The 26,153-nt window shown below is 38.1% G+C and overlaps 2 protein-coding genes across 3 annotated transcripts in view; one reads left to right on the top strand and one right to left on the bottom strand.

Annotated features, from left to right (window-relative positions):
- Positions 1-26,153, top strand: part of LOC119705869 (centromere protein P) — a 112,484-nt gene that overhangs the window by 42,725 nt on the left and 43,606 nt on the right. The window lies entirely within an intron of this gene.
- Positions 8,604-24,716, bottom strand: ASPN (asporin). The gene is made up of 8 exons (XM_038148684.1): positions 24,398-24,716; positions 18,852-19,122; positions 17,264-17,376; positions 14,709-14,922; positions 14,235-14,345; positions 11,694-11,787; positions 10,442-10,580; positions 8,604-9,880 (listed from the first exon to the last, which is right to left on the bottom strand). Exons 2-8 carry the CDS (start codon positions 19,096-19,098, stop codon positions 9,683-9,685), a joined length of 1,116 nt encoding a protein of 371 aa, XP_038004612.1. The 5' UTR covers positions 19,099-19,122; positions 24,398-24,716; the 3' UTR covers positions 8,604-9,682.

The following is a 26,153-nucleotide window of genomic DNA, read 5'->3' as shown; positions in this document are numbered from 1 at the left end:
CACAGTATATGACAGGTGTCTTGCACTCACTAATAAACATTGTAAACAAAAGAACACAGTGTTCTGGAAGGGAAGAAAGTGAAGAAGGTAATGGAGCTGAGTGTCTATTCCAGAGCAGGCACTTCTTATTTATTTTGAGCAGAACTGCTGACTTAGTGCCCTAAACTGGTAGATGTCTAAAAGAGATATGTGAATTCTACCATAATAATTTATATTAGTACTTAATTCATTAGCTTGTTTCATTCATTTATAGCTAAGGACTTCCTGAAACTTTGGTTAGAGTTGGAAAATGTGCTTGGAACTTCAGATTGTTCTCAGGTTTGTATCCAATCTGAAAATCATATGTTTATAAGCTTTTTTAGGCACTTCCAGGCAAGGATTAAGGTTAGTTGTCTAAGTTATTTGCCAAAGCATTCCTGAATGATCATGAGTAGGAAAATGTTTTGCATTAGCAGAAATTTTCCCCTTGTACGTGATGGAAAGTGCTTCCTATTTACTCTTTGGAGTGTGTTTAAGAGTGATGGTCTTTGATTTTACAGTGACTACAGAATGTGTTTCTTTCTTAAACATCTATTGCTCTAGAAATATTCGGACAAATACAGCTGTCCAGCCTGGTGGTGCAGAGGATTCTGCCAGGCAGCTGCTCAGCTCTCTCCTGTAGTCTGGAAACTGAACATCAGCCTTAAAATGGTTCTTAATTTTATTGTCCCTTCTTTCTGAAAGAGAATAATCCTCTCCTTTTAGCACAAACCTTATAGTGCTGGCACCACATTGCCTTTATGGCCTGCAGTGCAGTTCTTATGCAGCCAGAATCTGTGACCTGGAAGCTTTCACAGAAACACCAGGTATTATTACACATCATTCTGTACCCTGGCATATTGTCTTATAATGAAAGATTATAATCTCTCTACCATTGATTTCCTTTGGTTACTTTCCATTTTGATCCCCATTTTGTTGGGACTTTCTTTAATATTAATGGTCCTTTGGAAGCAATGCTCATGCTTGACATATAAAATAAATGTGTCTTTTGATTTATGGGAGTTAATCAAATCAAAAGGGTTTCTCTGTGGTTTGAATAATTTGTGAGTCACAGCTTCTCCTTGGCAGAGCTCTGGGGAGTGTCTTATTTTGATCCAAGCACTCTGGCTGGAAGTTGTTTCTTCTATTACCTGTTCTGCGATCCTTAAAAGGCCTTACTGTGAACACTTGAGCCAGGCTCACACTTAAACCAGCACTCAGAGAATCACAGAATGATGAAAGCTCGTCCAGTTCCAGCCCCTGCCCTGGGCAGGGACCATCCACTATCCCAGGCTGCTTCAAGCCTTGTCCAACCTGGCCTTGGGTACTGCCAGGGATGGGGCAGCCGCAGCTGCTCTTTCCATTTCATTAAGGAGGAAAGGTTGATCTGGGCATTACACACCTTCCATGGTAATCTGGCAAGTGTGTCCTTGTTCTGTCTTGCTTCCAACACCTTCTCTTGCCTTGTCCTATTGCTTTTTGAAGAGTGGAGTAAATGCCTAAAGCTGTAGCCAAAATATAAACGTCCATAATGTTTTTGTTCAAAAAAACTCAATTATTAAAAAAACATTAACTGGGTCTTAGTAAGGGAATGACATGAAATCAATGCTTTGAGTGATTAAACTTTACCAGAACCGAGCTGATAGCGGTAGCTCCCTTTAAAAATGTCACTTTTAATGCAAGACAGCTGTCCAGATCTCCCTTCACAACTTTGCCAAACACTTGGCTTAATGCTGAAACTTCTAAATAAGTCTGTGTGTTGTGAAAGCAGCCCTAGAATGGGGACCGGGGTGGTTGTTTTGAACTGCTAATGACTGAACTAGATACTGGGTTTAGCCATGGTGAGATGTTTGAGGGGAAAGATACCTTTTAGAAAGACAGAGCAGTGCCTTTATGAAGCAGTTGCACATCTGACAGATGTGTTTTCCATGCTCACATTTTCTCCTCTTCTCAGGTTCCTGTGCATTCTGATTTTGGGAGGGAACTATTCAAGTGGGAAGCATACATTACCCTTTCTGTCCTAAGCACAAGGCACTAGAAGCAGTATGAATCCATAAAACACAGTGTTGCTAAGGCAAAGCATTCCTGAAACAGGAGTAATGAAATATTGCCTTACACATGTGTGCTCCAATGGAACCCGCTCAAGGAAAACAGCACCAAGAGTTGTAGTTAGTTTATGGTAAGAAACATTTTATATTTTTAAAATACTCACTTTGTTTGTGACTTTATCATAAGTAATGGTAAAGGGCTTTTATAAAGGGTGACTACCTTTTTTCTTCCATCTATCAGAGGGAAGCAAAAAGAAGGATATTGAAAATTGGGTTTAGATCAGACTTAGTTTCTACTTTTCTGAAATAAAAGATTGCGGGTTTATAAATGCTAATTGTTAACTGTGTTCCTGACAGGGGAAACAAGGGATCTCTTGGCATGTTGGTTAAGAAAGTGCTTTTGGGGTCTGGGTCTGATAATGTTGGTGCGAGGTTTGAAGTGTTTTCTTCCGTATGGCGTCACGACAGATTTTATCTTCATATCAAATATCTCAAATTTACAGGCCACTGTACAGGAGCATAGTTTGTCAGAGAGACCATTAACTGCCCAGGTTAGGTAGGTGTTTGCATGGAAAATAGCTCCTGAAACTACCCTGATTCTTTCATCTCAAAATTCATCCTGTTACATGATGGTCCTGCTGGATCCCATTAAAGGACGGCAGTATGCAGTCAGGGAATATGGGGGTAAAATATTCTACTTTTGTACTGGCATTTAGTTTTGCTGTTTTTCTGAAAGTTATCTGGCTTTCTATTTCTGTAATAGTAATTTTTTTAATGGAGTTAGGTCAAAAGGCTTTTTCCTTGTAAAATCTAGTATCTGAGTAAATATAAGACACCAGTAATATTAATTTACAGGAGGGTAACATCTAAATAGAAACTGAATGTATCAGCTTAAACTATAAGTGAAAAATACACATTCCAAAAAGCCAAGTAAGCTTTCCTGAAGTTATTAATTTCTAGGTATTAATCACTAATTTTTTTCTTAAGTAAGTAATAATTAAGCTTCATCACAGTATTGCTGCTGGAGAAATGAGTTGAAATGCTGGAGAAATGAGAAATGACAGTTGCCTTTATTATTCTTGCAGAATACTAGACTATTCTGTCACTTCCTGAATCTGGACATCTTCTCATGAGGTTAATACAAAAGTGGTTTCTTCATGCTAAAAATTAGGCCCTTTTTACCAACTTGTGAATCCCTCATTCAGTCTGTTCCTTGTTTTGCCCTGGAGAATAGAAAGAAGATATGACAGAGCTGACAGAAGGATAATAATGGTGACTGGATGTTCTTGGTGGCCTAAATAAGATATAAATTTTGGTAAAATACTATCTTTTAGAATGGCAGGCCAGGTTTGGGGTTTTTTTTACACAAATGAGTTAAAGTGTTCTATGAAGAGTGTTTCTGGAAGAAAAATATTTTCATTGGTCTTTATGTTTAAGGAGCTTTTGGAAATAACACCAGCTGAAGAATTAAGAGGCAAGTCCATGCTTGTGTCTGTGACTTGCTCCCTCTCTGTCCCTCTGGAAATTTTCCATCCTCTGGCAGCCTGACAGCTCGAGATTTTTTCCATTCTTAGCAGAGACTGTAATACTATAATAGTTCCTGCAGATGTAATTGTGAGGAGAAACTGTTGATTTCAGTGTTTCTGCCTGATTCTGATAGAAACCTTTGTGCAGGTGATGAGTAGCACACGTGGAATGAACCAGGTGTGTGAATCGTTTCTCGAGGGGCTCTTTGTACATCTGGTTACTCTGGTGCATCCAGGCTTGTTGAATTCCCTTCTGCTGCACAGGGAGTGTGGGACAAGGCTTGGCTGCCTGTGGAAATGTGTGAGATTCTCATCAAAACTGAGTCCCCAGTCCTGCTGTGCCAGAAATCTCACCATTGTCACATTTCCCCTAGACAGGAAAGTGTTCCTGCATAGGAAAACCTGGCTGTGTGGGGTTCCCACTGCAGCCACAGCAGCACAGTGGTTAAATCCAGAGCCTGACTGCTCACTTGAGTAGGAATGTTCATATTTTTTGTGAAAAACTGCAGCAAGGCAGCATGTTCCGTTGAGCCAATCTTTTACTGGCTCACGTGGGCTTTGAGAAACATCCCAACTCACTTCAAAATATTGATTAGTTTTGGAAGTTTCTTAACTATCATGCAGGTCTGGTTTTGTTTATTTCATATATAACCTTGTCTTCCATCTCATGTGATTCACTGAGTATGGAGGGTAAATCTTGCATTTATCTTAGCAGATAATTTAGACTGTGGTATGTGATACGTGGCATTTGGAATTCAAGTCAGATTTTCATTTACTCCAGAACTTTTCCATATGTTTCCTATTAGCAGCTTTGTTCTCAAATCTCTAGTCTCCCCAGAAAGGAGGGAAAAAGTCCCAACACAAACCCAAGAAGCTATGTGTAATTCTTAACATAGAGAATGAGAAAAAAAGAAAGAGCCTTCAGAACAATTTCATTATTTTTAGTTTAGTACTGCTTTTATTATCATGCTGCTATTAAATTCTGATCAAAATTAAATGAAAATAGTAATGTTTATTTTGTCTGTTGTGATGTACCAAAGTTTTTCTGGATAAATAGTGCAATATTTTAACTGGCAATTGAATGAATATAGAATGAGTATCTTCAAGAGATAACAGCAATTTCTTTTTAGGACATGGGTAAATGCTTTTTGAGATTACATTAAATTATTCTAAAATTGTTTAACAGTGAAGTCATAGCTGATTTTCTATGCACAACCTGGTTTGGGTAGCTGAGATATTTTGCTCCTTTAGCAAACAGATATGAATGGTTAAAAATTTTACTTTTTAGTTTATATTTTTCAACTGCTCTGGTCTGAGTCACTTCACTCACTTTTGGGAAACGCAGGTGCAGGAATTCCTAATGGGATACTCATGAAACATTCTGGAAATTTCCATTATGTTTAAAATAGCCGAACTTTCCCTTCTTGATTTTTATACAGAAAAGAACCTTTTATCTTTGTCACTTATTTCACTCAGTATCTTTTAATCCTTATTACCAATTATAACCAATTTTGACACAGGATAGAGAGAAATATTTATGTGCTTGTTACTAACTTGTGGAAAATAGCAGCTGGGCAGAGGAAAGTGCTCCAGAGAGGTCCCTCAGCTGGAAGGGACAGTTCCAAATCTTGCTTAGGAGCAGATGGAAGGCAGGAGAGGACAGAGCTGTGAGTGACCCCTTGGCACACAGCTGTCTCTGGCCTGTGGCAGCAGAGAGGTGCTGTGGTGTGAGCTGGAGAGCAGCTGCAGGGACCTGAGGCTTGCACGACTCAAATCCATAGGAATCCAGACTTCTGGAGCTTCTTAGCTCTTGGAATAATAACTTAGTGACAGCAACACTGGGAATGAAGAGTTGTCTTTATCCCTTTAAAGCAGCCCAGGATACTGTGAGCCATCCTTCCACAAGGACGCATAGCTGAGCTGCTCGTGTTCAGTTTGTCCACCAGGACGCACAGATCCTTTCCTGCAAAGGTGCTTTCCAGGTCAGCCATCAGCCACCAGTGCATGGGGTTGTCCCTCACTAGGAACAAGATTTTGGGCTTCCCCAAGATGAACTGCATGAGCTCCTGCTGGCCATTTCTCCAGCAGCATAACCCCAGAGAGTCACATATCCGTCACCACTGACCTTGTGAGGGTGATCTGCCCTGTCAGCCAGATGGGTAATGAAGCTGGGAGCAGAGCTGGAGCCAGCACTGCCCCCTGGGGTCCACTGGCACTTCCTGACCTCCAGCTGGAATTCACCATGTGGCCTCTCTGCACTTGCTGCCTTCCAGCCCACTTTCAGTCCACCTCTCTGCCTGCTCGTCCAGCCCAAGCTTCAGTGTGCTTTTAGGAATTTGCAACTCTTTGTTCTTAAGATCAGGCAGTGAGATCCAAAAGCTGTGCTCCTTCTCTGTCTATCTGTCCTCTTCTCCTTCCTGACACTTCTAGCCAGCTTGTCTAATACAGTGAATTCCTGCGGGCTTCATCCTGGGCAGAGTAGGAAGACACTATTAATACTGGGAAAAGGAAGTTAAATAAACACTTCTTCACCTTCTTTAACTCAGTCTAGCAGCTGGAGAGAGCACCTAGATAATATGAAAGAAAATATGTTTTACTGAAGGTTGTTTTGATTTACATTGTGTATATTTGCCACAGCTGAGGGTGAAAGTTGAAATAATTATTTAGTAGTATCTTATATTCTTAAACTTTTTGTATCTTATTAAGGTTGCTGCTCTTTGTCTACCAATGCTGCAATATTCTTTGTATTACTGTGTTTGAAGTACTGCATTAGGTAGGTTGGTATTGGGAAAAGAGGGATGGGGAGAAGACTTGGAAAAATGAGACTATTTCATCCCGTGGTAATTTAATGGTGTACAGTAGGGTTTAGCAGCTCTCAAATAGAGGGGCCTGTTTGAGTACTAAAGTACTGCCTAATCATTGTTTGTGATGTTTACTGGGCCCTTCCAGTGCTCTGACAGTCTGTCATTTATTCTTTAGAAGGACTTTTCCTTCTATTTGTAGCAACAGGCTGCCACCCTCTGGTGAAATTTGTTAACTGTTGTGTAGGGACCTGGCAGATTTTCAGAACAGAGAAACCCTTTAAAGTTTGAAAATCTTAGATGGAATAAATATTAATTTTTTTATAAGACAAATGTAGATAGTTGTACAAGGAATAAGTAATGAGAAGGATTTATATCAAGTGTCTCTTTCTCCCTCTTTCCTTTCCCTGTAACATTTTTAGAGAATGTAAAAGTGGAATTGATTTCTTGACAGATTTTCTTCCTATCTGCTGATACTGAAATGCCTTGTTCTGCAGGAAGATCACTGAACACCAGTGTGTTATCATCAGTTAATTACTATTCTGTTAATTACATTACTGTCCATGTTCAGATACCATTGCTGAAACTGCGTAAGGTGCATTTTGTATCATAATGTTTGTGTGCCACTGACACATCCACCTGTCTGTGTTAAAGCATGCCAAAGATGCAAGGTGTGGAAATTATTAATTATTATTGCCACAAACGCCAGCTGAAGAATGATATCAGAAAATAGTGGAGGGTTGTTGAGCATAGGTTTTTTTTTCTCTTAAGTGACAGGCATCCTATCAATTTGAGGTGATCTAGGAAATTACTGCTTTTCTCTAAAAATAAAATCTACAGGAAATTGTTAAAATTAACCATTTGATAATTCCCTGATGTAATGCAAAATTGTCAGTGTAGTTTAAGTCCCAGATGAAGTTTTTTTAAACTTCTAAGCTGGCTGAATTTGCCTGGAGGATGGTGCAAATCCAAGCAGTTGATAAAATAGTTTGGAGATTATTTATTAAGAGCGAGGGTAGAGGTAGTTTCTTCAAAAGTAATGCTGCAGTTTCTTCTGTGAATGTTCTATGCATCCCTGGGTGCTAACTGGAGAAAGAGTTTCTCAGTCTGGATGCACAGCCAGAGGAAAGAGTGAGAAGGCAAGAGAGTTTTTAAGGCTCTGGAAGGATAAGATCAAGACTATATGGTTTTCTACCTCTTAGGACTTTACTATATTTTTACAAACCTTTCCCATTATAGTAGGAGTTCAGTAGCAGACTTAAAAATTTGGTGAAACTCTTACACAAGTACCTGTATAGAAATCATAGGTTTAGAGAGCATGAGGATGCAGTTCCTGTAGTCCATTGCATTAACCCTGATTAGATAAGGAATTGTTTGCATTCTCTGTTTCCTTTTAAACCTTACCAATTAATTAGTGTAGAAAAATGTACTACCCAACACTGTGAGTTTGTTCTTTCAGTTAAGCTACAGAATTGGAATCGGCTTTTCTGCTGCTGTTGACATTGCTGAAATAATGTAACTAGTGTAGCAGGCTATAAACCAGTGATCCATAAAAATGTAATGATTTTTTTTCTGTTATGTGTTGTATTTACTAACATTGCATGGGGTTATGAGTTGTTTATGGTACTGTAAGGCAGGCGAGTCTGTCCTTAAGGGAATATTGGTATTTACTAGGAAATGCACTCCTTAGAAACATCTCCAGAAGCCAGGAATAGAAAGATGCTTGGTCATCAGCAGATTTCAGATTTTGTGTTCTGTTTAGTCTTTTGTTTTTATTCTGCTTTGAAGTGTGTTAGAAAATTTCTATTTGCAAATATTGTTCTTCAGTGAAAGCCTCCCCTGGTCTGCTCTGCCTCCTCTCTTCACAGTTTTGTGTCTCAACAGCAGAATGGTGCTAATAAAATATTAACTACCAGGAGATACAGCAGATGAAAAGAATTCAGATATTAGATTTGATGCTGATTGTGTAGTGTACTTAGGAGGGTGGTAGGAAGGCTGAGAGATTGAGAATTGAGTTCTTTATAGTATTTTCTTATACAAGTCTGTGCCGTTTCCCAAAGTCTTGGATTTTGAACTTTGTGCAAACCAGGAGTGATAAATTACCTGTAAGCTCTGTAGATTTGGAAAAAGGAGCGCTAGAGGAAGTGTCTAAAGGAGAGTCACAAAGGTGCTTGGTTATAATCTCAGAACATTTTGATGTGAGCAAACCATGTAATAAAGTATACACATGCAGGTATTCTGTAAGTTTATTTAATTTATGTTGAATCCCAATAGCAAATATACACTAAATAGATATCTAAAATATCCATTTTATACAGTACTGTCGGTATTGAGAGTTCTGTGTGCTGCCCTGCACAGGAAGGCAGGGCAGGCGAGTTCCAGCTGCTTGGTTTTGGCAATTGTAAGGTACTTCCATTAAGGAGAGATTCTTAACCCGTGTGATGTCAAAATATAAAGAGGAAAAGAATAAAGTGAAAAACACGATTACAGTTGTTATAGATAAAAGAAAAATGTTTGTGCTGGCCTAAAGGGAGTTTAATAGTCATTCCTATTAAGCTTGAAGCGTATGATAAATCTTGAATCCTACTTTTAATGTTCAGACTGCATCCAATTCTATCAATAGCAAAACATTGAAGGACATTTTCTTCTTAAAGTTGAAAGGAAAAATAGCCAACAACTTTTAAAGACTTTTTGTCTGTTCTTGAAATGAAACTTGTCTTTATCTTACTTAAAAGACTGTAAGAATATATTCTAGCTTAGAGATAACTACCTGACAATATCATAGCTTTTTATTGCATCTTTGCTCATTATCAAAAATGGCACAAGGAATTGCCCTTGAAGTCTGGTAATTTTTGGTTTTGCAACTTTTCTTACAACACTTTCTGGGAGGGAACCTAGTCTCTTTTTCCTAACTGTGGAAAAAGTCACTTCCACGTGATTTTTAAGATTTATTTGAAAGAAAGAATATGTCCAAATGATTTGGACATATATATCATCCAAACGATTTAAGGAAGGCATGTAACATTTATAATAGGAAACATCAAATACAGTTTCCAGTTCCACTTCTAAGAGTCCTTCTGTAAGCTATAAAGGCTTTTGTTTAAATTATTCAAACGTAGGTTGAACATTGTCAAATACTACAATGGATCTTACTTAACATATTGTTTCTAATTAATTACCTCTGAAATAGCAAGTACTTTGTAAACGGTTAAATAGCATTTTTCTGCAAATTTCAAGTATTGTAAAACTGATTTGGACAAGTTGCTTTTTGAAACGACCAACTTGGGTCTCACTTGAGGAAGTTGCCAAGTTGAACGCTGTTCCTGGCTAAAATGCAGCGGAAGGTTGAAGGCTGGACCTGCCAGTACTTGACAGGGTTGTTGAAGAGGCTGATGCCGCTGTACAGGGCTTTCTTCTTCCTCCGTCCTGTCGGACAGAAATCGTTCACTCCCAGCTTGGCAATGTGGTTGGAATGAAGGAAGACCACCTGCAGCAGTAGGAGGAGAAAAATACAGGAGTTGAATGAAAATGGGGAAAATATTCCTTAGCATGTAGGTGACTGAGGTTTGCTAAAACATCAGTTCCATGCAGACCTTGAGAGTAACAAGAGCTTAAAATTTGTGTTAAATCTTTAAAATAAGTCTTCCTGCCCCAGTGTCTCCCACAAAGAAAAGTCAATATGGCATTTTATGTGTTTTTAGAATAATTGGACTCTATTCTTACAGAATTTGGTTCTAAAATGCAATTTAATATTCTCTTGTAGTAAGAATTAGAATGATGCAGTATTATATTCTCATTTCTGGAAACATTTTTTGAATGTAGTAGTTTCTTGTCCTTTTTTTTCCTTTCCTAGAAAATGTTCCTGCAATTTGATTTTGTTTATTTCTTTAATAAGCTTTTATGATTTCAGGCTCTCTTAGTAGGAGAGTCATGGCAAAATATATGTGTCAGTTAATTATGCTTTTTGGTTGTGACCTAATCAGTGTGACAGTGGGAAAGTCAAACAACTGAGAACTCCCAGAGCTGTCTGCTCAGTTCAGTGTATGACCTGCAGATATTTCAGTTCAGGTAATCCAGGAGGAACCTTCTTCAGCTTGTTTTTTTCCAGATGGATTTCACGTATACTTGGGATGTTGGCAAAACTTCCATTTTCCACTTCTTTGATTTTATTATTACCGAGGCCTAGCCTAGAAATAGTACAAGGAACATTTAATTAAAGACTAATTGAGATTCACAACAGCATTGAAGAGCTTTTTTTTAAAGATTGAAATACACAGGAGTAAACATAGGGGGAGAAAAGAGAAAAGAACTGGAAGAACATGATGAAATCTTACCATTGATAGGAAAAAATCACCATTGACCTAACATAATTTAAACTCCACCTAAAGATTGGCTTACAGCAGTTATCAGTTATCTGATATAAGCAATTGTTCAGTTTTGCATACAGTTTTTGTAATTACAGTGGCAGGTATTTGAATTATAAACATCAAACTGCTTGTGAGATTAATATCATTTTACCAAGTAGTACAGCTGCAAAGTATAGTCACTGTAATAAGTTCTAATTAATAGCCAAATAGCAAGTCTTGTCTAGAAAGTTTAGCTTGTAGCTTATTTTTAAGATATAAAGGTTTTTTACTAAGCAGAACTACCTTCTTTCCTATTTCCAGATTTTCCGTATATTTTTTGCTCTAAGGCTTCAGTCTGCTTTGCTCAGAAGGTGATTCAAAAGCTGGAGCCTCAGGTCATTCAGAATTGCTCTTTCTGCCCATTCTGCCAGCCCCCTTTTCTCCATTCTTTCCTGATTGCTTCAGAAACTGAATTTGGTATTTAAAGGCATTTCAGTAATTTCTGTTACCAAATCCAGTCCTGCTCAGCCATATTTTCAGAGTTCTTAACTGAGCTTTACAGAGAGAACTTCCTTCCCTCCTATTTCAGTGACACATTCCTCAGAAATACAGATTTTTCTTTAAACCTCATTGCATTTGAAAGCTGTTGTTTCCTTCACCAGCTGCTGTATTTACAAGAATAAATTTTTCAAAACTAGAAGAACTTAGGATAGTTATATTTTGCTCTTATTCTACTTTTCTGTTGCAGACTGTTGGCAAAACATGTAATAACAAGACTAATGTGGGGGTTTGGGGGTGTGTTTGGGTTTTAAGGTTGGGTCTTATTTACAGCAATTCTTAATAAAACACCTATAATTTTTATTCTTTTTTCTCTCATTAACAAGAGAAGTATCAAATATGAGATGTTGGGCATGACATTTTAACAAATAAAGGAATTCAGCCTGGGAATTTTACCTTTGTAGGTCTTTGTAGCGGTTAAAATCCTCAACTTCAATTCCTGTGATCTTATTGTCATCTAAGTGAAGCTCCAGAAGACTGGAGGGCAAATCTGATGAAAAAAAAGCACAGTGTGAAAAAACCAAGTCAACTTATTTTTTGTTGGAACATTTATTATGTTCTTTCCTTTGTGTTTAGAATTGGGTTAGAAGAATCCAATAGAAGGATCCTGGGGGGGTTGTCTGCATCAAAGAAATGAGTGTTACATACAATGGAGTATACGTAATTATATTATATATGTGTGTGTATTTATATATGTATGTGTATACATATATAATGTATATATGTAATATATATGTATATGTGTAATATCTATTATATCTGTAATATATATATTACATATATATGTAATCTCTATATAAAATTATATATAATGTGACATATTTAATATAATTACATATAAGTATGTTAATGAAGAAAATCACCAATATAATTTGGTTTAAATAATAACTTCTTTTAAAAATTAAGCTGTGGAAACATGTATGCTAATTAAGAGATATGAGTTCCAAAATTTGGTAATTTTTCTGGCTTCCTTTGTAACAACTCTCATGGTTACTTTGTCAGAGATGTTGATGCTGTGTTTTGTGCATTTATCTCAGAGTCTGTAGTCAAAGCCTGTGAAACCAGGGACAGTTTTTTGAAGATCTGTAATTTTTTTCTGCATGATGTAGCAGTTGTGCTGTCACAGCTGCTAGGATGTGACTGGAAGGAAAGGTTTTGGAGCACTCTAAGCAGAATTGTGCTATTTGATAGCTCTTTCCTATGCCAGAATATTTTCTCTTGCATTTCCAAAAATTCCAAATCCAGACTGGTGAATGGACCAGGAGGTGGCGAATCTTTCCACGACATCCTCTTAGCGAGGGCAAGGGAAACTCAGCGCAGCCTGGATTTGTTTGCTGGTGCTGGGCTCAGTTTCCCCAGCCTCAGTGTGGATGGCCCCGACACCGAGCGGCTCCCGCTGCCCTCTGGGGCTGGCGTGGTGCTGCTCCCGGCTCTGCAGGGACGTGGCTGCTTCCCAGCCTGCTTTATTCCACTTGCAGTAACGTTTGTTTGTCTGGGCTCTGCTCCAGTTTGCGTTCCAGCTCGCAGTTCCGGGTGGCTGAGTGACAATACCCAGAGGGAAGGCCACCCACCTGTCCACTGCACATTTTTAGTACCTTTTATAAGCTACATTTTTTTAAACCTTTGTGCCATTGTAGCATTTGCAGAGAGAAGCATCTGCAAACTCAGCTTGCATTTGTGGTGAAGGAGTTCACCATGAAATCATGTTTGGTTTGGTTTGTTTATGTACCTGACACCACATGTTGAACCTCATCCTGTGTGTCTTTATAGGAGATTTCTCTATAACAAAGACAAAATTGGAATCATTTTACATTGGGATTTTTTTTGTGCTAAGTGACAGGAGCTGATACTAGATTGTTTTGGGGTGTTTTTTTTTTTTGTTAGGCAGACAGGCTTTTTGATTTTAAAGTTATCTGAACAGTTGGGGTGAGTTGGTTTTGATTATTGTTGAGGGATTCTTTAGTGTTCTCTTCTACAGATTTTTTTTTTGTGTTCTCTTCTTCTTCTCTACTGTATATCTATATGTACACACATATATATGCATACAGGAAGAGATTAATAAGAAACAAGTTCTTTATCTGAATGATCAGAAATAAATACAGGGGCCAACATTGTTTCCCTGTGAGTCAGAGCATAGAACACAGGGTTTTGCTTTGTTTCCTTCCTTGTTCTCTTAGCTGGTAGTTTTGAGTGGCTGAAAATCATGAGAGTTTGGTTCACTACCACGCTGACCTGCAGAAAAAAGCAGGTGGAGTGTTGTACTGAACTCTTTTGTGCTGCATTTGTGTGTGTGGAGCTCAGTGGTTCATCAAATTAGTGTTTTAATTTATTTTTACCTCCAAATTACAAGGTTGGGGTTTTTTTGTATGAAAAAGTTATTTGATTTTATATTATGTTATGGTGAATTTAATTAACTATAAAAATTAAGTTTTACTTAGCAAAACTACATTGAACATTGTATTTGAGGTGCAGTGTGATGTGAAATATTAAAAATGAAATTTAGACATTTTGGAGTTAGATTTTAAATCCATAAAGGACTTTTGCATCCCTTATATCTGTGATCAAATATTGGAGAGTTTATCCTTTCTCTGTGAGGATTTTTGAGAAGCTGACATGTGAAAGACGTGAGGTGACATCAGATTAGGAATTTCTTTGTACTGTTCCTCCTGAGACAAGTGTCTGGACATTCTGTGAGAGGAGTGGATGTGCTGACAGGGAGAAGGTGGGAGAGGGTGTGCACTGTGTTCGTGCTGTTTGTGCATTAATTCTTCTGGGATGGGGAATTGGATATAAAGTTCAAAAGGAGAAGGTAGGAGGTGGTCTGGTAGTAATGAGAATACAAAACAATTTATGAATTGAATAATCCTTCAGATGTTAAAGCATTTTATTAAGGAGTGTGCTGGTATAAGTAAACTAGAAAAGGGAAAGCAGACCTACCTTTAGGAATTGAAGTTAACTTGGCCTCTGCAATTCGTATGTGGTAGATATTTACCCCTTCAAAAGCCCCTGGCTCTATTCCATCATTGTTAAGAGGATTTGCACTCATTTCTGCCCGAGGGGGAAAAAGAAAAGCATTTATTGCGTAGGTTAGACTAAGTTATGAAAGCTGATTTAAATTTATTTATGATTTCTGATATTCCAAGCACTCATTAATGTTTAGCTTTGATTGTCTGTTCTGAGGGGTGTCACAGCTCTCCAGGAATTAAGGCTGTGTTACTTGGCTTGCAGGATTATCCAAAACTTGACCTTTGCAGCAACTTCACATAGAAACTAAATTATGGAGGGTATTCCCATAGCATGGCTATCTCTTTAAGAGGAAACTGTGCCTTGGGGAAATGCTTGAATGGAAATGATGTATAATATGTTCCATCTTTGGTAAAGACATTTTCTGTTCTACTTAATCAGGCTTACCTAAAACATGTAGAGACTTCATTCCTTTAAATACATCCTTGGGGATTTTCTTAACCTTATTAGCATGAATTCTGAGCTCTGCCAGAGTTCTGGGTAGGTTTGTTGGAATCTCTGTCAGTTGATTGTGGGACAAATACAGTCGTCGTAGCCTCTTTGTTGGTTGAAAGGCTTTGGGATGGATCTTGTATATTTTATTGTTGTTCAAAGCCAGTGCCTATGAAAGATGGAAAGAGCAATTAGAAAGCTTTCTTTATCCAGGTCTGTTATGACTATGAATTTGAAGTTATGAATTCGATATGTAATTCAGCAATCAAGTATTTAAATTTTTTTTTTTCCATCCTACCGAACTTCAGCACTTTGTAGGTGCTTTGAGCATTTCAGTTGATTGTGAGAAACAAAGAAGAACCTGGAAGCTGTAGCATTAACCTGAAGGTAGAGTTGACAAGGTGCCAATGGGTCACAAGAACTGGCAAAACAATATGTTTATATTCAGGTATTTTGTGGGATTGTATGGGAGTTATATACTTCGTTGCTATTGTTCCTTAATGCAGACAAATTCTCAAAACTCAGAATCTCATCTTTTATTTTAACATAATGCTGCAAAACAAAAGTGAAGTTTTTTATCTAAGTTTCTTAGACATTAGCATCTGTATATGACACATGTATTTATGTTTTATTTGGTGTTTCCAGCTCCTGTAAACTTCAGTCTCTCTCTTCTGTACAGTACGTGAGTCTTTTGGGGGCAGCTTCTTCCTCATTGCCATGTGTTATCAGAGAGCTTGTACAGCAAAATACACACTATCTGAAATGATTTTGCATGTCAAATCATAGCTCTGCATTTCCATACTTAAGCTATTCATTTCTGTTCCTTTTTTATTTCTTGGAGTCATCTCTCCTTAGGAATTGTGCAGGCGAAAAAAGTGAACAAACAAGAATTATTTTTTCCCAGAAAAAAATGAGGTTAGCTCAAGGAAATAAACAGGAAATGCTCCTTCCTAATCCAAGTTGCCATCTGTGCCTTTGCTAAGCAGACTCCAGGACTAAGCCAAGTTTACTTTATACAACTTTGCTCTCGGTGAAAATCTTGTTCAGCTTTGCACAAATGAACCAAGGAGAAAAAGCAAAGCAGCTTGGTGTGCTCAGCTATCACATAATTAAGTGGTGACTCTGGTCTTTAATGTGATTGCTGATGAATTCCAGTGGCTTTCTCAGTCACTGGAGATAAGAGACTCTTAGATCTTTTACACAGAATAAAAGCCACAGTTTGTGCAGTTACCTTTTGCTTGCTGCTAAGACCATTCTGCACCCAGACATGAGACAAGGGAATAGGAAATGCTTCATTGCCAGCTCTGAATTTATACAGTTCCTGTTTTTTCTGTCCTGTCTTGGGCCATAATGATTAACAAGCTCATTCATAAACCCTTAGATCTGGTAAATTTTCAGATCTTGCTCAGAAGCCAAATACAACTGAAAGGATTTGTTTTATAGAATTACAGAATGATTTTGGGTTGGCAGGGACCTTAAATACCATCCAGTGCCACCCCCTGCCATGGGCAGGAACACCTTCCACAATCCCAGGGTGCTCCAAGCCTATCCAGGCTGGCCTTGGACACTTTCAGGGATCCAGGGGCAGCCACAGCTGCTCTGGGCAAACTGTGCCAGGGCCTGCCCACCCTCACAGGGAGGAATTTCTTCCTAACGTGTTAAGAATGGTCCTTATGCTACTTTGTGTGTCTCCTGTCTTTCTAATGGAGAATAGAATGTACTTAATTTGCTATCAGTTATGGAACTATCAGATTTGGGTTTTAGAGAGAAAAATTTTAAATTGTCATATTTGTTAGTGGAACTAGATCCGGATACTGGATCTACAGTGATATCCAATAGAAACAAATATTCTAAAGCAGAATTAATCTACTTCCCAGCCCTCTGGGACTCTCATTTCCTTTCATCATAAAAAGGGATTACTGTGTACTGTAAACATCTAGATTTATCAGTTGCCAGTGATATTTGTTTCAAAGCCTGTCACTACATGCATAATTGAGCATGGTAACAAATTAGGAGTAAAGCCCCTGACTTTTCCAGTAATTCAGTGTTTCTCTGTTTTCTGTTCAGGTCAGCTGGATTTGTAGCCTTGGTTTCAGTGCTGTATGTGTTAGCTGTATGTTCTGTTCTTTTGAAAATACCCTCAGAAAAGATCATTGCATTTCTCCCGCGAGGTTAAATTCTTTCTGCTATTTTCCATCTAAGCAGATAAAAAGGAGCACTTGCCTTGCAGCCTTTAAAATGTAGGGACTGTTTCTGTGCATGCTAAGAACTGAAAAATCTTGAGAATCTTTTTGGTTAGATCTATATGGTACATTTTCTGGGTATTGTAGAAAGCAGTCCTTACAACTCGAAGGTATTTGCTTTTTACTATGTGGAAGCACTCAAATATGCAGGCATTAGACTATTTTTATCTATATTATTGGAGAAGGACATACCATTTCTACTTTTAAAGTATTTAAATATTTCAGATCGCTAACTAAGATTTCAAACTTGGGAAATAGCAAGCTTACATAAAGTGATGTGAGTCCTTGGAGATCATTTTCCTTGACCTCTTTGATTTTGTTGTTTTGAAGATCAATCATACGAGTATCTGGCGGGATGTTGCGAGGAATTGATGTCAAACCTATATAAGTATGTGACATAAATACAGCACATAATGTTTCTGTTTAAGTCCAAAGAAATTAACTGCCAAACATCAAAACACTGTGAGATTGTTAATGAATATGGTGGGGAAGAAAATATGAACAGCCATAAAGCAAAGGATAGAAGAGAATTTTTGATAGTGGGAAAAACTAATGATGTAAGAATGTACCACAAACGTGTGCATAGTTTTGGGAGGAATTGCTTCTGCCCTTGACTATGAAAGCTTAATGGGGACTGCTCACTGTGGACTCTTTGCATCTGTGAAATAATCCTCAGAGCATGAGTTGTCCTACAGGGCAACTGTTTAGTCCCTGGAGAAAGGATCCCTCAGGAATCCAGTGTGGTGGTTCCCTGTTGAGGAGCAGGGCTGTGGATTCAGAGGTCTCTGCTTAGTGCTCCTTTGGACCTCTGCTCTGCCCTGTCCATGGCACTGGGGCAGCTGCTGAGGGTTCATTCAGGTCATGGCAGGGCTGAGAAACCTGTTCTTGGTGTGGGCAGAGGAGGACCTCCACTGCCAGCACTTCACTACCAGTACCAGAAGTTATTAACACAAATCAGCACCAGTACCAGAAGTCATTAACACAAGTCAGTACCAGTACCAGAAGTCATTAACACAAGTCAGTACCAGTACCAGAAGTCATTAACACAAGTCAGTACCAGTACCAGAAGTCATTAACACAAGTCAGTACCAGTAGCATTATTCCCTCATCCCAGTTTGCTGTTCAGTTACAAACCCACTGCAGTTCAGGCCATCTGAGATCCTGAATCAGCAGAAAAGACTCAACAGGGACAGTAACTTTCTTTTGAGTGAAAAGCTGATGCATGAAATGCTAAATGCTGTCCAATTTATTAACAATTATTCTATAATTAATAGATTGCAGTTATCTAAAGCTGAAGTCTTTTAATGTGAGATTTTTCTATGTGTGAACTCATGTAAAGCGGTTTGAAATCTGTAGACCAGATACATTAACCACAGTTTGCTGCTGTCAGCAAAAGTTCCTGATTCCTTAATAAGAACACATTTTTAAAACCCCAGTGATTTATTATGTATGGACAATGTTTCTAAGACACAAGGAGTCCAGGCTGAAGTTTAGGAAGGTGGCAGAGCTGTGGTGAGAACAAATGTCATCGTCACTGTGCTAGTGGTGGGAGCACAGTCCTTTGGTTGCCTTGAATAATAGGAAAACTTCAGTGAGCACTAATTGAAATAAAGAGGTAATTAATAATTAGGCACAATTAATAATGAATTCACTTTTAGGGACTGGGCTGTACCTGCAGCACTGACAGGAGCACGTTTGCCTTTGGCTAAATGGTTACCAGGGATGCCCACTTTGGTGGAAGTTCAGCTGAGAGAATACTTTGCATCCCATTTATGTGCCTGCCCAATAATTCATCCTTCAAAAGACAAATCCTACAAAGGAGAATCCAGCGGAGAGCAGACACACAAATTCTTACCTAGGTCAGAGCAATGGACAACTCTCATATAGCACTGGCATCCAAAGGGGCATGTTGGGAACAGATCAAAAGGAATTAGTGGTAGAATGGGTTCAGTGGTTGGAAATAGAGAATTGTCGTCATCATCATCATCGTCGTCATCTTCCATATCTTGGAGCATCGTATTCTTCAGTGTAAAATATGAAGGGCCAGTGAGAGATTTGGCAGAGCACAAAGCCAAGAAGAGAAGGAGTGTGTATTCTTTCATATCTTCTTAATCAGGATAACCAATCTTGGAAAGTGAACAGACGAACAAAAAAACAAACACCAGAATCAGTGAATAGGGAACAGCAAATGAAGCTATTGAATTGTTTACTTCACTCACTGCCACACCATCTAGTCCTGAAAAAGAGCCTTGTGAATATTGAGGTTTAATTAGCATATGAAGGATAAAAAAAAATATTTTCAATATAAATTAATACTATAAAATACTATAAAATATCTTAATATAAGATTAATTTAAATTAATTAGGCATTAATATAATCTCAAAGCATTTTAGTTTAGTTTACAAATAATATCATCATTTGCTTCAAGCTTTGAAGTGGAATTTTTGTAGTAAACTTTACCAGAACTTGGAATATTATTCATTTTATTTGTCCTCGATGAAAAAATATTTTTAGTGGGATACATTGGTATATGTGCATTCATATAAAATTGGGAAGTACTTGATTAGCAGTGCATAAAATGCACTCAGCGAGATACTTCCTAAACACTCAGTATTCCACTCCCTAAACACTTTATTTAAGCTTTTCCTAGTCGAATCTGAAATTTTCTGTCCTGAACTTTTCCCAGGTTCCAGTCATTTGTTTATTATTGCCATTGATAGAAGTTCACCTCTGCATGCAAACACATCTCACAGAGTTGCAGAATCCCAAAACACTTTGGGTTGGAAGGGACCTTAAAGACCATCTCATTCCACCCCTGCCATGGCAGTGACACCTTCCACTGCCCCAGGCTGCTCCAAGCCCTGTCCAGCCCAGCCTTGGACACTGCCAGGGATCCAGGGGCAGCCACAGCTGCTCTGGGCACCCTGTGCCAGGGCCTCACCACCCTCACTGGGAAGGATTTCTTCCCAATAGTCTAAACCTATTCCCTGCCTGTGTGAAGCCATTCCCCTTGTCCTGTCACTCCAGGCTCTTGTAAAAGTCTCTCTCTGTCTTTCTTGTTGGCTCCTTCAGGCACTGGAAGGCCACAGATTGATCACCCCAAAACTTCTCTTTTCTAGGCTGAACAAACCCAATTCTCTCTTGACTTCTGTTTGAGCAGGGCTCTTTTCTCCAAGAAGGACTTGCCTGTTACAAATCCATGTCAGTGGAAATCAGTGACTTATTTTAAATCCAGAAGAAAAGCTGAAATCTGGTAGTTTTGTGTGTGAATTTTTCAATAAGCATAGGTTGGGGCTTTTCTGTTTGTTGGTTTGTTTTTATTTTCCTTGCTCCTACAGAACTAGGTGCACAGGAGAATGGAGATAGTAAGAATTGCTACAGATGCAACAAACTCTGAGAAAATGTTGTAGATTCAGCCCTCACTTTGATGTTGTTTCCCTTCAAATCCCAATTCCAGAAGTCATTTGGAAGTGAAAAATGTGCTCCACAAACCAAGAGGGGCTGCAGGAAATTTTATTGTGCATGTCCTGTTTATAAAAATGTTTCTGTTTAGACTATTATAGGCCTCTTCAAGGAAATACTAAAAGGGTGTCAATTCTTGTTTGATCACCTAATTAAATGCTTGCTGATCTGTTTGGAGATGAAAAATGCCTTTATGTTGGCATTTTGTCTTTGGTCTTCCACTGCAGGAGAAGGAGGGCTCTGCTTTGTACCAGGGTTTGGCTTGGCTTATTCAAAATGAGGTTTTGTTTATACCACTTTTGTCTGTGCAGAGTCATTTTGATGTTTATTGGAGGGGGTTCATAACAGCATTAAATGCAAATATCCTGCATGACTTGCTGCTCCTGTATCTGTGTCTGTTTCAGGGAGTTTAAAAAGAAGAAAGCTAACAGTGTTCAGAAAATATAGAAAGAATGCAGTGACTTCTTTCCCCCAAATACATGCCTGAAATCAGAATCACTAAGTACTTTGTATCTTCTGGGTAAACAACATATAACTAAATTTAATATTTCCCATAATATTTCATTTGCATGCCCATTCAGGTAGTGCATGTACTTTTACTGATAGTAAAAGATTCTGTTTCTTTAAAGAATCTTCACATGTATTTTCCCCATATATTTTCCTTTATGTTCATAATAATGTTCTCTTGCAATGCTCCTAGAAAGAATTTTGTGGATGTTCTTGCAATCCCTTACAGTGTCTGTCCTTGAAAGACTCTTTGAATATAAACAGTGCTGGGGAGAAGGTGTGGAACCTTTGTTTGTTTTTTTGGAGAGAATTATTGTCATCTCTGGCCATGCACCTTTGGAATATTTGGCCTTTTCAGTCTTCTATTTCAGCTTCAGAAAAAGGCCAAGATCTTCACTACTTTAGTCATACCATCAGTTAGGAGATGAGGAGTTGGAAACCTTTCAGACTTCCAAGTTCTCCTTGTTCTTGGACAAGTGGTGTAATGGCTGGGCTGCCACACACGAGCTCTCAGGGTCTCTGTTCTTCCCTGGCAGTTTAGGTCCCAAGTGCCAAAATGCCCTGTGGTCTATCAGTGATGAGACACCATTTCCATATTCAGGATGTCAAGTGTGATGATGTCTTGGGACATGGACTTTCCAAGTCCCTGACTTCAATTTGTGAGAGGCACTGGCTATGTAGTTTTACTGGATCTAAAAGATAAACTTGCATGTATGTTCCTAAAATGTTCTTTTGGATCTGGTGCTAGGAAGTTCTCTTATGAAACAACCTAAAAATCTCCTCCCACACTTGCATCTGTAGCAAATGGATTGCATATTTCCTTTCACATGGCCAAAAATTAGGATTTCAAAGTATTAAAAGACTGAGGCTGTGATTGGAGTAGTGGCCAATTTGAACTCTTGAAAAACATGTGTTGCTCACAAAGCTCTGGAAAAGTAGTGTTGAAATGTGTCACTGGTGACATATAACGGTTCTGTGAGTTAAATCTCTTGAAAACAAGTCCCTTTATGTAAGGAAACCTGAGTTGTGATTTTTTTTCATTTTAAAGAAAAAAGTCCTTGCTTCATCTTCTCATCTTGCCCTTAGGAAATTGTTATTGGCTTTGTGGTTAGGAATGATCATCAAGCTTGACTTCAGGTTTGCATAGGCCAGAAAAATGCCAAGGAATGGATCCTAAAGAACTAAGTTTTATGAAGTTGTAGGAATGGTTCTTTCCTGCCTGAGGTTTTGAGTTTCCCAGTAAATAGATGCTGGTATGACTCTGTAAAAATGCTCTGACTCTGCAGTGCTTCTCAGAGAACTTATACAAACTTCCTGTGTGCCTAAACTTCAAGAATGAGAGCATTAAAAGAAAGCCTAAAATCTGAGATCCTGGTGATCTTTCTGAAAATACTGTCATGAAGATTTTATGAAACACTGTTTCAGAAGGTATAGGTACAGCTGTGCTAATGGTATTCTGCTGCCACTTGACCCTGACTGTGCTCCCAGGGGCTCCCTGCCAGCTTTCTGGTACCAGCTCTTCCTCTCAGGCTGTTCACTGAGCTGGCTGAACTCACTACACCAGCACAAAACTAATGTGAACAACAAAAAACTCCATCCTATTCTTTTCAAGTGAAGAAACTGAGTCAGTTTGGAGTGCCAGAACCAGCACAAAAGAATGGGTGGAACAGCCTGGTTGACAGGGCTGGAACATTAAATGGAAAGAGAAGGAAGGAGGAGCAATGGGGGAGCCATTCCTGACATATTCAAGCTGTTAGGCAGGCTTAAGTGCTCTGTTAAATAATTCCCTGAGCAGCTGGTTGTCACTTGGACAAAGCCTGGCTTTGTCCATTCTTGTTTTAACAGACCAGAACATTGAGAATGAGTTTGACAGAGACTGTGGTGACTTCAAGCTCCATTGTACCTTCTTTATGTCAATCCTTCTTACCCTTGAGCACAAAAATCTTTTGAGCACCTCCCTGGAACATGAGCCACCTCAAGGTGAGATGACTGAATGTGGAGAGTGAACTTCACATGGAGAGATGCTCTGAGGTGCTTTCCTGAAGTGTGTAACTGTCCAAAATTCACTGCACTGGTTGTTTGGGACACACTTATCTCACTAATGTGGTCATTTATACCCAAACTCGTATTGCCAAACTACACATGGAACACAGGCACTTTTTATGCAATTAGTTATAATTTATAAATCATTAAATACCGGTGATGTCACATTATAATTTAAGATTATTAAAAGCCTTGAGATTTTATGTGGAAAATTCCCATATTTCTGTGATGTGAAAATTCTAAACATGAGTTATGGGAAGAAAATCCCTTTCAGTGAGAACAGAAGTTGTGTTGTTAGCGTGGGAAGAGTGCACAAAGAGACCCAACAACAAATAACTCTGAATTGCTTGACAGCTGCAAACCAGTCCAGCAATGTGGACTTTGCTGTCTTATCAGTTATGATACTGAAGGAGTTAATACATGAAGTTTTTAAATCTTAAAAAGACTCTAAATTATATTTAGAAATCACTCCTGTTACCGATGTAGAGAGACAAATTTCCCATGGCATTATTTCTGAAAAGGAAATGTTTAAATGACCCAGTGGTGGTCTTTGCAGAGGCAAAGAAAAGTCCCTGTGTTCATTAATAACACAAATCATTGCTCTGTGCACAGATTTTGTCCAAAGAAAGGCAAGACCATAACTGTTTTGAAATCTATATTTAAAAATAGTTCTGGTTCTATTAGTCATTGTCCCAATCCAGAAATAAAAGGAGTTTATGTTTAACTCTTTATCTACTCCTTTGATTTACTTAAATTGCTGAAGAAAAACAGGAGGAAGGTTTTTTTGTTAATAAGATTACTGTAGAAATGTCTGTTGACAGAAATAGTCCAATATTGAAGTTGAGCAGTAATAATTAAGAGAATGTTTACAAAATAAGTTGTGTTTACAGAGTATTTACTTTTTATGGAGAGCTGCTTGACTCTTAGTACTGAGTGATCTATGAGGATTTTTAGGTTGTAGTTCATCCACAGTTCATTCTTTCTTGGGTTGTTTTTAATTACTTTGCTGATATGTACTAAAGAACCCCCACCAACTTGAATACCAAATTACAGAAAGTTAACACTGAGTGGTTACTGTAAGAGTTGCTGTAATTGTAGAGTAGATTTTCATAGATGGTTATAACTGAGAAAAAGTGTTATGGTCAACTGTAACATTTTTCTGACAAGTCTTTGATAGTTAAATAATTCACTATAGCTCTATTTGTTTTTCAGCTCACATGTAGTAAATACAGAAGTATTTCAGCCTCAAGTAAATTTTTCAAATGTTCCATTTAAAAAGTGGTATTTCTAATTCTAAATTATCTGATATTACTAATCTGCATATAGTCACTGACAACCTTAACTCTTTGCTGCTGTTTATATAGAATAGGTATTCAAACTGGACATACCTTGCAGGTTTGGAAGCTCTTCCAGAAGCACTGGGATAATCCACCTAAGGTCCTTATGTCCAGTTATTTCATATTATCAAAAAATAGGGAAAAAGGAAGCTAGAGTGAGTTCTGTGAAATGAAAAGCATATATAAAGAAAAAGTCCACTTCCAAGCCTCTTGATCCTTCTGGCACCGTGGGTGATACCAGAGTAAAGTGCTGCTTCAGATTAGCCCATCTTAGTACTGAAGAATGATATTAAGACGACTTGTTACCACTCATATGTTTTTCATCACTGCCTGTATTAGAGCCAAAACTTCTGGCTTAACTCTAGACGTCTAGTGGAAGACTTTATAAAACCTGTAGTTTAATAATAGTTGACATCAGGCCATTGGAAGTACAGTGAGGTCCATTTCAGGTCATTCCTGCTGTGGAATCCCATTTATTTATGATTTCACTAGCCTTTTTTTTTTTTTTTAAGTGTGACTTGAATAAAACTATAAAACTTCAGCCAGTGGCAGTGTAAACCAGTAGCCTGCAGTGACCTGCAGGCTGCCAAACCTTTCTAAAGTTAGAAAATTAGGACTTTATTGTGTAGCTATATATAAATTTTAGCTTTGCTTTCAAGAGGCAGCAATATGGCTGGGGACAAAGGTTCCAGAATGTAAAATGTAGATCAGATTTTTATCAATATAGCTAGTTTCTGTCTCCTGTGTGTGGGAAATAAAGCATATCTATTAATTAAAACAAAGACAATATTTGCAGTATTCTGTCATTGAAATTGTGGGTTTAAAATCAAGTCTTTGAGAATGTACCCTGTTACAAAGTTTGTACTGACGAGCACATCACAATATTTAGAAATTGGGTTATTCTTTGTTTACCTTTCGTAGGCCTCTGTTTGTGTAAACTTCAAAAATGTTTAATTAATGGAGTTTACCTAAAGCAAGATTCATAGTCAGGGAAGCACTTTGTGTCTTTAAATTTCCAGTACATTATACCCAGTTCTGTGCACATCTGACTTCATCTGTTTCTTTAATTAGCTGCTTTCTATGTTAAAAGTCTGGTCTTGCTTTGGAAAAAAAAAAAAAAGCCTGGAAATTTTACTTGGGATATTTTTTTTTGTTATACATGTAATGTGCTGTTTGCAAAATGCCTGTATGTTGCATAATAGTTATTTTGTCTACTGTTACTTTCTTAAGGAAAAAAAAAGATTCTATGCCAAAACTTAAAACTTTAGTGCTGTGATATCAACCAAGACAAGACTTGTGTTACCTGCAGCACTGCTTTTGATGTGTTCCAGTTCCAGTAGCACAGATGGATCACGATAAAGAGTCTCCCTGTCACTTTTCCCAAGGAATAAAATTACAGTTTCAAAAGCAATCACGTTCCCACAGAAAAATCTAAAGGATGATCTTAAGCTTTTTTGAAATCTCAAATTGCATATATCTGCATTCTCTTGCCTGCTTGTAGAAACCAAATCTTCCTAAGCAAACACTCCCCTGTGTTTTGAATAGCTTGGTTTGGATGGGTTTACTTGAGGAAATTAGTATTAAATTGCTGTTTTAAAAAACCCTCCAACATTTTCTTGGCTGTTCAATAGAAGAGAGCAGGGCCTGAGGGTTGTGATATAAATGTACTGGTTTCTTTTTTCACTTCATTCAGTAGCAAAGTGTTGAATCAGCAGTTTCAGCTCACCCGGGTTTTGCAGCAAACTATTTTTGAGGTTTAGTAACATCTCAATTTTGGATGAATACTCAGGGGTTTTATTATTATTTT

The sequence above is a fragment of the Motacilla alba genome, chromosome 12, assembly GCF_015832195.1.
Source record: "Motacilla alba alba isolate MOTALB_02 chromosome 12, Motacilla_alba_V1.0_pri, whole genome shotgun sequence".
NCBI classification, from domain to species: Eukaryota; Metazoa; Chordata; class Aves; order Passeriformes; family Motacillidae; genus Motacilla; species Motacilla alba.
Note: the sequence above shows the minus strand (reverse complement) of the source record. Positions and strands in the feature narration are given on the sequence as shown.

Coding starts and splice junctions, on each gene's coding strand:
- ASPN (XM_038148684.1), bottom strand. CDS start 19,098: ATGAAAGAATACACACTCCTTCTCTTCTTGGCTTTGTGCTCTGCCAAA. Junction 14,923..17,263: donor AAGGACTCACATCACTTTAT/GTAAGCTTGCTA, acceptor CATCTTTCATAG/GCACTGGCTTTGAACAACAA. Junction 10,581..11,693: donor CGCTACAAAGACCTACAAAG/GTAAAATTCCCA, acceptor TACTATTTCTAG/GCTAGGCCTCGGTAATAATA.